The 13,811-nt window shown below is 39.6% G+C and overlaps 1 protein-coding gene across 1 annotated transcript in view; it reads left to right on the top strand.

The window, feature by feature from the left end:
• Nucleotides 1-13,811, top strand: part of LOC111965204 (glutamate receptor ionotropic, kainate 3-like) — a 108,288-nt gene that overhangs the window by 49,259 nt on the left and 45,218 nt on the right. The window contains 2 exon segments of the mRNA XM_070444036.1: nucleotides 12,848-13,021; nucleotides 13,434-13,691. Coding sequence (XP_070300137.1) covers nucleotides 12,848-13,021; nucleotides 13,434-13,691 — 432 coding nt within the window.

Below are 13,811 nucleotides of genomic sequence, written 5' to 3'. Positions count from 1 at the left end.
TCTGCTAAACAGCAATCACTAACTCAGAGAGGCTGCTGCCCACATTGAGACCCAATCACTGGACACTTTAATGAATGGATCACTAGTCACTTTAAACAATGCCACTTTAAATAATGCCACTTTAATAATGTTTGCATATCTTACATTACTCATATCACATGTACAGTATATACTTTATTTATACCATCTATTTCACCTTTCCTATGCCGCTCGGCCATCGCTCACACATATTCTCATTCACCCCTTTAGATTTGTGTGTATTAGGTAGTTGTTGTGAATTGTTATRTTATTTGTTAGATATTACTGCATTGTTGGAACTAGAAGCAMAAGCATTTCGCTACGCTCGCATTAACATCTGCTAACCATGTGTTTATGACCAATAACATTTTATTTTATTTGAAGTTCTTGTGTACATTACCTGAGCTCATACAACTCGTTTTTTGAGTTAAAAAAGCATAATGTATGGATTATTTTGACTATAACAAATACTCAGATGAAACATATTGTGCTATTTATCATAGACTACTTTGTGTCAAAGTTTAATAAGGACATTTGTTTTGAAACCATTTCAAATTTTTAAATAGTGGTAGGATTTTATGTCATCAACCCGGGATTTGGCACTGGGGTCATCCTGATAACATTTTCAGCCGACAGCTCTCCTCTCAGGTGGGGATGAAGACCAGGACAAATTCCCATTCTTTGACCGGAATGTAACAACAACCTCAGCAGGGCCCTATTCCTCATCCCTGGATTGTTCCACATCAGTTGTCTCTTGGTCTGGATCATATTCTGTGTTGTCTTCAACTTCTGACACTTCCTCCTCTAATGCATCTTCACTGTCATTTTGCTGGCCTCTCTCTTCCTCACCAGTGTCATGATCAAAGATATGATCAAGAGCCTCACATACAGTATATTGTTTGGTCATTGTGCTGCCACAGAATGAAATGTGAGCAAGGCCTCAAAAAAGCTTTATATACCAGAGCTGCGAGAAAAGTTMTATTTATTATTGAAAAAATATTGCCATTGTTTGTGAGAATGCCAACAGGTTTAGTTCCCATGGGGGAAAGATTCTATTGGGGAAAGGTTCCCGTGGGGGTTGCCATGGAAGCCAAGAAGGGGAGTGAGGTGAGTGTGTGTGTGTGTGTGCTCAAACACACATGCATGTGAGTTCTGGGGGAGGAAATGTGTCCATTTGATGAATGGGAATGTGCCTGAACTCAATTTTATACACAAATTGTAGTCTYACCCATTCATTTCTAATGACCTGTCATTTTTGACCAGGAACACCACAGGTGTACAAAAGTTAAATAAAACATCCAAAATGTCATGAAAATCATCAAAATGTATTTTGTGTGTTCAGATGCCCTGTGTGGACAGTCATGGAAATTTCAGATTAAATGAACTACATTTTTCAGAGAGAACTTGTAAATCGGTCCAATTGGACCGGAACACAATAGCCTGTTTTAATGTGGAATGCTAGAATCGATTGWCTGTGACAGAATCACACATTGCTTCCCAAGCAAAGTAATTTTTTTTATCTCCTATGTCTTAAAGACAATCCAAAGATGTCCAATATTCATCAGAGTCACGTCTTTCCCCGGCATTTTAAAGCTTGATTCTTGAGGACTAAAGCGTCGTTATAGATAGATTATATCAGGGATGGGCAGCTTTGATGGGGGTGGGTGCCAAAAAAAACGGAACTCATCATGAGGGGCTGAGTGGCTCGTGGGTCTGTGTACCCAGATCTAATTTCCTACAATTCTACACATTTTGCCATAGGGTGGAGGCAAATGTTTGCCGTTTTTTGTATGATAACTGATGATCAAATGGGCCCCACCCCGGTCGGWAATTTGACCATGCTTACTACAAGTTTAGATWGCTGGCCGGTAGGCTCATTTATCAATCTAAAAAATCTATCTAAAAATGTTTTGCTGACATGGGTTAATTGAGTGACTGTTAATGCACAACCACATTTCGAAATTGCACCTTTTGTATTCTATTATATATACATACACACACACACACACACTACTGTTCAAAAGTTTGGGGTCACTTAGAACTGTCCTTGTTTTTTGTCCGTTATAATAACATCAAATTGATCAGAAATACAGTGTASATATTGTTAATGTTGCAAATGTAGCTGGAAACTGATTTTTTTTTAATGGAATATCTACATAGACATACAGAGGCCCATTATCAGAAACCATCACTCCTGTGTTCCAATGGCATGTTGTGTTAGCTAATCCAAGTTTATCATTTTAAAAGGCTAATTGATTATTAGAAAACGCTTTTGCAATTATGTTAGCACAGCTGAAAAAGAAGCAATAAAACTGKCCTTCTTTAGACTAGTTGAGTATCTGGAGAATCAGCATTTGTGGGTTCGATTACAGGCTCAAAATGTCCAGAAACAAAGATCTTTCTTTAGTCTATTCTTGTTCTGAGAAATGAAGGCTATTCAATGCAAGAAATTGCCAAGAAACTGAACATCTGGTACAACGCCGTGTTACTACTCCCTTCACAGAACAGCGCAAACTGGCTCTAACCAGAATAGAAGAGGAGTGGGAGACCCTGGTACACAACTGAGCAAGAGGACAAGTACATTAGAGTGTCTGGTTTGAGAAAGAGACGCCTTACAAGTCTTCAAATGGCAGCTTCATTAAATAGTACCTGCAAAACACCAGTCTCAACGTCAACAGTGAAGAGGCGACTCCGGGATGCTGGCCTTCTAAGCAGAGTTGCAAAGAAAAAGCCATATCTCAGACTGGGCAAAAGAACACAGACACTGGACAGAGGAAGATTGGAACAAAAATGTTATTGACAGACAAATCTAAGTTTGAGGTGTTCTGATCACAAAGAAGAACTTTCGTGAGATGCAGAAAAAAATAAAAGATACTGGAGGAGTGCTTGACGCCATCTGTCAAGCATGGTGGAGGCAATGTGATGGTCTGGGGGTGCTTTGGTGGTGGTAAAGTGGGATATTTGTGCAGGGTAAAAGGGATCTTGAAGAAGGAAGGCTATCACTCCATTTTGCAACTCTATGCCATACMCTGTGGACGGCGCTTAATTGGAGCCAATTTCCTACAACAACAGGACAAACCCAAAGCACAGCTCCAAACTATGCAAGAACTATTWGTGGCCACAAATGCACATTTGTGGCCTGCTGGAGGTCATTTTGCAGGGCTCTGGCAGTGCTCCTCCTTGCACAAAGGCGTCTCCTGATGTACTGGCTTGTCTCCTGGTAGCGCCTCCATGCTCTGGACACTACGCTGACAGACACAGCAAACCTTCTTGCCACAGCTCGCATTGATGTGCCATCCTGGATGAGCTGCACTACCTGAGCCACTTGTGTGGGTTGTAGACTCCGTCTCATGCTACCACTAGAGTGAGAGCACCGCCAGCATTCAAAAGTGACCAAAACATCAGCCAGGAAGCATAGGAACTGAGAAGTGGTCTGTGGTCACCACCTGCAGAATCACTCCTTTATTGGGGGTGTCTTGCTAATTGCCTATAATTTCCACCTTTTGTCTATTCCATTTGCACAACAGCATGTGAAATTTATTGTCAATCAGTGTTGCTTCCTAAGTGGACAGTTTGATTTCACAGAAGTGTGATTGACTTGGAGTTACATTGTGTTGTTTAAGTGTTCCCTTTATTTTTTTGAGCAGTGTATTTCAGTATTCCATAGTAATATCTGACAAAAATATCTACTGACACTGAGGAAGCAGACTTTGTGAAAATGTATATTTGTGTCATTCTCAAAACTATTGGCCACGACTGTACTATAATAAGCAACTAATTCTCAAACCCTGAGCAATATGACATTTAATCAGTTGCAAATTACATGACCCTCCCCTGGACTAAATAAAAAAATWATAAACCCTCCTTCTGACTGAAATTGAAAACACATGACCCTCCCCTATTTTCCCCTGGGTAACAATTATGCACATTTCTACCGCTCCCTARGTTATGAAGCTCTGGCCTCAGACATTTGTGACCGACCGGCTCGATTCAGACTTATGTAGCAAAATTTGAAATTGAGTTTTTTACATTTGAAAATTGATAAACTTGTAACCCCACTTTTGAGAAAATGGCCCTTGAATGTTTTGGTACACCTACTGGAGAGCTCTACTTTGTCTACACCCACTCAGCATCGTTTACACCCTATTAAGCCTTAGCCCCACCTATCTGAGGCCATGTGCCAAAGATTTCAAGACTTCAGCTGGTTCATACTATGTCTGTCGACATGTCTGTAGACAGTTGTCGCAGGGACATCATGAACATTCTATTGTCATCCGACATCAAACTTGTCGTTGTCGTTATGAAAAAGTGTAAACACAAAAACAACAAGCTGCATGACATCAGCAGCCTGGTCGTCCAAAAAAGCATAACTGGTGTATTTTAACACCAATAAACCCATCCGTTCAAAAGTGAATTTACGAAATGGCAAACCAGGCAACGAAAAGCRAYTTTCAAATAATGACCATATCATATAGCTGACAACGTCTTAACTTTATTCATTATTACAGGAAAATACACTCACAATAAGATCATTATTTACAAGTTAGTGGCGAGATAATTACAGAAAATTGCATACTGTTTTGAACGTGACGAAATAAAAGCAGGACATTCTACCGGAGAATTTTAGGTGTGTGTGTTTTTTCTGTGTGTTTTGTTTTCGACTCCCTCTGCATATTTGTAATCAAACGGCAGAATTTATCCATCTCCTTAGCTATCATACTCTGCTTCCACCAGGCATTCCACTGACTTCAAAACTCGGTCATCCAGAAAGTGGAGAGCATTAGAAACACTTTTGCAGTTCTTTGTGTTATCTTTCAAAAAAGTTGCGTTCTGAGTGGGGAGGGGAAAACAGAACAGTTGCTGTTATTTGCAGAAAGGTTTTGAACCCTTTTTATATTGGTCTATTAACTAATTTACCACATTGTGATCTCACCAGGCAGGCCAAAACTCCATCCCACCTGGACAGGCTGAAATTTCAGGCGGTCTTTTCAAACTGCTCTTACACTAAAACAGGGTTCCCCAGGTGGCAGGTTGTTTTCGGAGCATGTTGGACATAAAAGACTGTAAAAAGAAAATCAGTTCCAAGTGTATACAAATGTAAGCAAGATTTGAAATTATTATGTTTTAGTCAAACATTATATCTGTTTGGGCTTCTTGCGGTCAATTTGCAGTCTATGAATTATTTGTTATTATGTTCCGGCCCCCCAACCACGGCCCCCCGACCATCCGCTCCAGAAAAAGTTGGYCCGTGGCTGAATCTAGTTGATGATCCATGCACTCATAATTTTCACAATTTCACAGTGTTATTCCAACCTCATAGTGTGGAAATATATATAAAACACAGTTTTGCAGTCTATGAATTATTGGTAATTATGTTCCGGCCGTCCGACCATCCGCTCCAGAAAAAGTCAGCCCRTGGCTGAATCTAGTTGATGATCCATGCACTCATATTTTTCACAGTTTCACAGTATTATTCCAACCTCATAGTTTGGAAATATATATAAAACCCAGTAAAATCTGTTTTTTGACTGCTCTGGTCTGCTCTCTTTCAAAATGTCTTCAGTCCGGTTCCTACTGAGAGCACACTYCTCATCCTCATAATTCGGACTGAGGTACCCTATGCGAAGCCGAGTGCAGGCTCCTGCCCTTGACAGATTATCCGGTGTGGATGTTTGAGAACGATAATGAGATCAAAACACAGCCACGCTAAGCTGGGAAAGAGAGGGAAGGAGAAAGTGAGAGAGGGTGGCGAGAGAGGAGGAGAAGAGAAGGAGAAGAGGGAGAAAGCGATAGCTGCGATAAATTGCACAAGCAGAACCACTTGAGCATAAAATTAGATTTCACAAATGTGTTGTTACCTGACAGGCCTGTGACGAAGGAGATATCACAACATTATAAGGTTGCAAGAGTATTACTATCGTTTAGAGTGTTGGGCCAGTAACTTAAAGGTTGTTGGTTCGAATACCCGAGCCGACATTGTGAAAAATCTGTCGATGTGCCCTTGAGCCAGGCACTTAACCCTAATTTTCTCCAGCTGCGCCATACTACTATGGCTGACCCTGTAAAACAACACAATTCACTGCACCTATCCGGTGTATGTGACAATAAGACCTATTTTTTTAAATATTTTTTAATCAAATAAATATGGATGTCTCTCAGCTTTGATAGAGTTAGATGTATATTTAATATAGACAGTGTCAAAAAAAGGTGGTCTAACTTAATTAAAAACCCTTTTCTCATTATGGACGTAAAGATTATATGGGGCCAAATTAAATGTATTTGATGATATAAGATGCTTTGTAAAACTGTCCTCCATTACAAAGCATTAATTTGAGTGCTCTTGCAGAATCAGAGTACAGACAGTGAAGACAGTGAGAAGTTAAACAAGATTATCTCATGAGTGAAAATCAGTCCTTTTATGGTCATTCCAATCCAAAGACATACGACTTTCAGTATCCATTTCATGACAGATGTAATAATGAAAGTCTTCCAATTCAATAAGAGTAATGTAATGAACCAACCTAGCCAATCAGAACTGTGTCTGTGGCCCTCAACCATAGTCTAGTCAACTGGTATTATATGGTCAAGTAATTGTTTTCAGACTAACCAATTATATGCATTTCCACATTTTGTGGAGGTGGTTCGGGGAATTGAAGTTGTGTGCTGAGTAATCTTTTTTCATTTTTTTTTATCTGAAGTCTTGTGTTATATAGATCCCAGAGCTAATACCTAGACTTTAGCTCAGTGGGTGAACTTGGTCTTTAAATAGAAACCAAGAGTTTGATGTAAGGTCAGTTACATTGTCAATTTGTGCAGATTACTATACAAATGTAGAACACCTCTAATTCCAACAGATGGATAGATGTGAGCAGGAACATTTGTTTGTCATGGTATTAGTGGTTCTGAGGGGTAGTTAATGCGTCATTAAACCATTCAAACATTACTGAAGATTGAGTGCTTGCATTTGGATGCTGAATTGGTGCGGTTGACAAAAACAGAATAGCGACTGTGCAATCAATGTAAAAATKAACTCTAATTTGGATAGGAAAATCAAATGTGCAATGTGCAATTGTAGGTATGTTTATAAAATGTAAGCTTTCTGATGTCTCATAAAGTCTTTCAGCTTTCTAAACTGCACTTGAGTTGCACTTTTTTTCTCAGATCCCATCCCTGCCACCAAATGTGTTACATGTCATTAAAGAGGAACATATTACAGCTAAAATCTGTTCTTTTTTCCCAAACCTACAGTGTTTTACAGGTGCTTTGTGATGGTCATTGTTTGCTTGCATCTTTTCTCTCATTGTATCGCTAAGTGCTTTCACAGATCCAGGGAGCAGGGAAGCTATTCACAGGCAGATTGGGAATCCTACMAGAGAACAAAAAGTACAAAGGAGCTACACTCAGAAATTCAATGGGCTAGCATACCTTTATCCAAGAGCAAAATGATATTGTGTCATTGTTTAGGCCTTGGCGTGGTTCTGTCTGGCAGTATGGTGAATGTGAACAAGCACAATGTGCGGTAGGCTATATTGTAAGGAGGGTTTAAAGAGAAACCAGTACAGTGTGGACCTGCTATTTCTTCTCCCAATTTTACTCCTAGCTGATTTTTGCTCTAGCCAAACTACTAATTAGATCTACTGTAACAACAAACATGTTTAAGATGTGTTATTTATGTGATCCACAGAGAATTAAGATGAGAATTTATCTGAATGTTCCCATCTATTCTTCATTGTGATTTGGTAAAAATCAGACATAYTCAAATGGAATCCTTAGGACTAGGGTTACAACATTCTGGGAAATGTCAATAAATTCTGTGAATCCCAGATCCAGGATTTTGGGAATTTATTGAACGTTCCCAGAATGACACAGATGTACAGTTGAAGTCGGAAGTTTACAGACACTTTGGTGGGAGTCATTAAAACTCGTTTTTCAACCATTCCACACATTTCTTGTTAACAAACAATAGTTTTGGCAAGTCGGTTAGGACATCTACTTTGTGCATGACAGAAGTAATTTTTCCAAGAATTGTTTACAGACAGATTATTTCACTTATAATTCACCGTATCACAATTCCAGTGGGTCAGAAGTTTACATACACTAAGTTGACTGTGCCTTTAAACAGCTTGGGAAATTCCAGAAAATKKCATGGCTTTAGAAGCTTCTGATAGGCTAATTGACATAATTTGAGTCAATTGGTGGTGTACCTGTGGATGTATTTCAAGGCCTACCTTCAAACTCAGTGCCTCTTTGCTTGACATCATGGGAAAATCAAAAGAAATCAGCCTCAGAAAAAAAATTGTAGACCTCCACAAGTCTAGTTCATCCTTGGGAGCAATTTCCAAATGCCTGACGGTACCACGTTCATCTGTACAAACAATAGTATGCAAGTATAAACACCATGGGACCACGCAGCCGTCATACCGCTCAGGAGGGAGACGCGTTCTGTCTCCTAGATATGAACGTACTTTGGTGCAAAAAGTGCAAATCAATCCCAGAACAACAGCAAAGGACCTTGTGTAGATGCTGGAGGAAACAGGTACAAAAGTATCTATATCCACAGTAAAACAAGTCCTATATTGACATGATCTGAAAGGCAGCTCAGCAAGGAAGAAGCCACTGCTCCAAACCCGCCATAACAAAAGCCAGACTACGGTTTGCAACTGCACATGGGGACAAAGATCGTACTTTTTGGAGAAACGTYCTCTGGTCTGATRAAACAAAAATAGAACTGTTTGGCCATMATGACCATCGTTATGTTTGGAGGAAAAAGGGGGAGGCTTGCAAGCCGAAGAACACCATCCCAACTGTGAAGCACGGGGGTGGCAGCATCATGTTGTGGAGGTGCTTTGCTGCAGGAGGGACTGGTGCACTTCACAAAATAGATGGCATCATGAGGTAAAAAAATGTGGTGGATATATTGAAGCAACATCTCAAGACATCAGTCAGGAAGTTAAAGCTTGGTCGCAAATGGGTCTTCCAAATGGACAATGACCCAAGCATACTTCCAAAGTTGTGGCAAAATGGCTTAAGGACAACAAAGTGAAGATATTGGACTGGCCATCACAAAGCCCTGACCTCAATCCTATAGGAGATTTGTGGGCAGAACTGAAAAAGCGTGTGCGAGCAAGGAGGCCTACAAACCTGACTCAGTTACACCAGCTCTGTCAGGAGGAATGGGTCACAATTCACCCAAGTTATTGTGGTAAGCTTGTGGAAGGCTACCCAAAACGTTTGACCCACGTTAAACGATTTAAAGGCAATGCTACCAAATACTAATTGAGTGTATGTAAACATCTGACCCACTGGGAACGTGATGAAAGTAATTCAAGTTGAAATAAATCATTCTCTCTGCTATTATTCTGACATTTCACATTCTTAAAATAGTGGTGATCCTAACTGACCTAAGACAGGCAGTTTTTACTAGGATTAAATGTCAGGAATTGTGAAAAACTGAGTTTAAATGTATTTGGCTCAGGTGTATGTAAACTTCCGACTTCAACTGTAGATTGACAGTATCAGAGAGATTTGCTTCATGCTTAGCAACACCGACAAGAGGCAAGAACTGGATGCACAATTCAAACACAAATGTCAATTGTACAATACAAAACAAGTCAATTGTAGTCTTAAGTGGAATATAACAACAATGTTATTATGTTTTCCCTCACCACAACAGGTATCAGAATTATACATAAACCAGGTCAACAGTGTTACAGTGTTTTGCCTCTCAATTAAAAGTGGACACATAGCTAGAATGGACCTGTGTTTGCTGTTATTGATGCAGTGTTGTGGTGTGAGATGTTTTTTTAAGGATCTGACCTTGTGTCTAGTGCTTTGTTTTACTGAAATGTATGGTATTGTACACATAAGCCTTACGAAGGCAGTCAGGACACGTACTATAGGCTTATAGTATGCAAGGTTATGTAATGTCAAACTTTTGTTTATAAGGTCATAGTTTAGCCTTGTGCTTTTTCTCACACACAGCTGTTCATTTATTTTATTTCGAGTGAACTGTTGTAGCTTTTAAAATGCAGCTGATTTACCAAAATGTTCACGAGAGCCAAATTATTTTAAATAGGGACCTGCAATTAGGTGCCCTGCAGGCTACAACCCAAGAGATGAATTAAGGGCCTTTGTGAGGCAGACTAAGAATAGTAAACATGTTAATCTGAGGTTCACAAGAACAAATCCCAAATCTAAAGTTGCATCTCAGTTTGTTTTTACCCTCAGTCATAAATTGCATTACATTGCCTAACCGGGAGTGCTTTTTGTYTGTGTAACTATCGTTCAATAATAATATACCCCTTTGTTTATTAGTGTGGATATTGTGGTATCAAAACTGAGCTGCTTATTCCTCATTATTTGATGCGGTTGGAAATTCCTAASTCATTAAAGCCTAGGCATTGTGCTTCTGTCAGGATTGTGAAAAAGGATGATGCAAATTATCCCCGGATTTCTTCCCAAGGAGCAGGTCTCCCTGTTTATTAAATTTGTTAAAGTGCTTCTGAGCAATGCACATTTTATCCTCTTAATAGTCAAATTAGTATATACTCCAGCAATTACTTAATGTAGTAATCACATCCCCTTGGAATCAAAGGGGGTTTCACAGTCATAAATAGTGTATGGTGCCCATATGAGGACGGCCTCAAAGTTACGTGACTCTGAGGCTGTCCTAATATGGACACTGCAGTAGAGTAATGGGCTTGGCTTCTTCCGTTTCCACTGCGAATACAGTACCTTCAGAAAGTATTCATATACCCTTAACTTTTTCCACATTTTTTTGTTACCGCCTGAATTTAAAATKGATTAAATCAAGATTTTGTCACTGGTTTACACGCAATACCCCATTATGTCAAAGTAGAATTTTGTTTTTCACATTTTTTACAACTTAATTACAAATTCAAAGCTGAATTGTCTTGAGTCAATAAGTATTCAACCCTTTTGTTATGGCAAGCCTAAATAAGTTCAGAAGTAAAAGTGTGCTTAATAATAAGTTGCATGGACTCAATAATAATGTTTAGCCTGATTCCTAAATTACTACCCCATCTCTGTACCACACACATACAAGTCCCTCGGTCGAACAGTGAATCGCAAGCACAGATTCAACCACAAAGACCAGGGCACCAATTGGTAGATGGGGGAAAAAAATACATTGAATATCCCTTTGAGCATGATAAAGTTATTAATTACACGTTGGATGGTGTATCAATAGACACAGTCACTACAAAGATACAGGTGCCCTTCCTAACTCAGTTGACGGAGAGGAAGGAAACCGCTCAGGGATTTCACCAATGGTGATTTTAAAAGAGTTATAGAGTTGAATGGCTGTGATAGGAGGTAACTGAAGATGGATAAACGACATTGTAGTTACTCCACAATACTAACATAAATACAGAGTGAAAAGAAGAAAGCCTGTACAGAATAATTTCAAAATATGCATCCTGTTTGCAATAGAAATTAACTTTGTCCTGAATTCAAAGCATTATGTTTGGGGCAATTCCAACACAACACATCACTATGTACCACCCTTCATATTTTCAAGCATGGTGGTGGCTGCATCATGTTATGGGCATGATTGTCATCGGCAAGGACTATGGATTTTTTTTATAATGAAAAGAAACGGAATAGAGCTAAGCATGAGCAAAACTTGGTTCAGTCTGCTTTTCAACAGACAATGGGAGACAAATTCATACTTTTCAGCAGGACAATTACATAAAAGCCCAAATATACACGGGAGTTGCTTACAAAGTTGAGTGGCTTAGTTACAGTTTTGACTMAAATCAGCCTGAAAATGTATTGCAAGACTTAAAAATGGCTTTCTGGCAATGATCAGCAACTAACTTGACAGAGCTTGAATAATTTTTTAAAGAATAATGGGCAATATTGTACAATACAGGTGTGGTCTTAGAGACTTTCCCAGAAATCACTGCCAAWGGTGATTCTAACATGAATTGACCCAGGGTATTGAATACTTATCTAATTAAGATATATTAGTGGTTTATTTTCCGATAATATATATTTTTTATCCCACTTTAACGCAACAACATGTGGAAAACATCATGGGGTGTGAATACTTTCTGAAGGCACTGTAGCAGCAGAGGTCTGTGATTCCGTTGACCACTTGCAGTGACTTGCTGGGGGGTATCAGTAGGCCACAGGTGCTGATTCTGTCTCCAGGCAAAACACTGAAATATTGAAGGGAAGGTGTATTGATCGGAGCCAAGTTTTTAGAGCCTTATTTTGATAAATGCACACTCATGTTGTTTAAGTTTCGAGATATTCTCTAATTGGTGTTTTTGAATGAAAAACAAGAAAAAGCTGATCGTATTTAGTTGTACATGGAAACTTGTTATGCTCCTCATATCTAACTGATACAATATGGCATTTCTATAATACCAAGGGCCCTAAATATAACATGCTCAATTTAGTGATAGTAATAGTGATTTAATTCAATATTTTCTATTATACCTACTCCAAGTTATCTGATCCACCTGTGTTTTAAAGTGAACTAAAAGTGAACCAATGGAGCAGAGAAAAAGCTGAGCTTCAGTTCTGATGGAGCCATTTTCTCTGTCTCCTTTCCACTCTCCTCACTCTCTCCCATTACTGCAGCAGACTTCAAAGCTGCTGTTGGTATTCACAGCATTCCCTGAAATGGAGTGGGGCTTTCTCTCTGTTTACAGAGCAAATCTAATGCCGGCTCCAATGTACACAATCTAGTCCACTGCCAGTGTTTAGTGCAAAACCCCTTAAGAATTTTGGCGGTAGTTTCAGACAACTGTGTTCCAGACCAGTTGGCCTTGAGCTAATGTGACTGTCTCCTTTTTCTCAGGGGGGATTTTTGAGCAAACAGAGGGACCAGTGCCGCTCGTCAGCCCAGAGGAGCTTGCCTTTAAATTTGCAGTGAACAACATCAACAGAAACAGGACTTTATTGCCCAACACGACGTTAACGTACGACATACAGAGGATTAATATCTACGACAGTTTTGAAGCGTCGAGAAAAGGTGAGTGACMTGCACTTTGTTTGCCCAGGGATTGTGGCCAATGGCCACGCAGTCTTAAGGATGGAAGCAAGGCCATTGGACGAAAGCAGACCATAACAAACCAACCTAAAGGTATATTGCAAGTATTTCTGGCAAGGGGTTTCATTAGTCTAACTCATAGTACTTGGCTGTTATAGATAGTTAATAGTGGTATTTTGTTTGRTGTTATTTCATTAACTGCACTCTGAAACCAGGATTTATTCTAGTAGACATATAAGTCTACAACAATTTTTCTTTGTGGTGACAAAACCATTATCCATATCGATTTTTGATAATTCACCAAATACATTATTCAGCTCACTTGTTGAACGTCATAACATATGATATGGTGTCTTTCCAAAAGTTAATTCTCTCTCTGTTCTTGCCATTGTAGCCTGTGACCAACTGTCTTTAGGTGTAGTGGCAATATTTGGGCCCTCACATAGCTCGTCCTCAAACGCCGTCCAGTCCATCTGCAATGCGTTGGAAGTGCCACACATCCAGGTGCGATGGAAACATCACCCTATGGACAACAGGGACACATTTTACGCCAACCTGTACCCGGATTACTCTTCTCTCAGCTACGGCATCTTGGATTTGGTGCAGTTCCTCAAGTGGAAAACAGCCACAGTCGTATACGATGACAGTACAGGTGGGAGTATGACGTTTTCTAACCATTGGGATTGGGGGGGTGAGTTTTCCGAAATCTTCGTAGTACTAAGATCAGCTTAAGTCCAATCATAGCGATACAAAGCTTTCTGGAAACCAAGCG

This window comes from Salvelinus sp. IW2-2015, linkage group LG6.1, assembly GCF_002910315.2.
Source record: "Salvelinus sp. IW2-2015 linkage group LG6.1, ASM291031v2, whole genome shotgun sequence".
In the NCBI taxonomy this organism is placed as follows: Eukaryota; Metazoa; Chordata; class Actinopteri; order Salmoniformes; family Salmonidae; genus Salvelinus; species Salvelinus sp. IW2-2015.
Note: the sequence above shows the minus strand (reverse complement) of the source record. Positions and strands in the feature narration are given on the sequence as shown.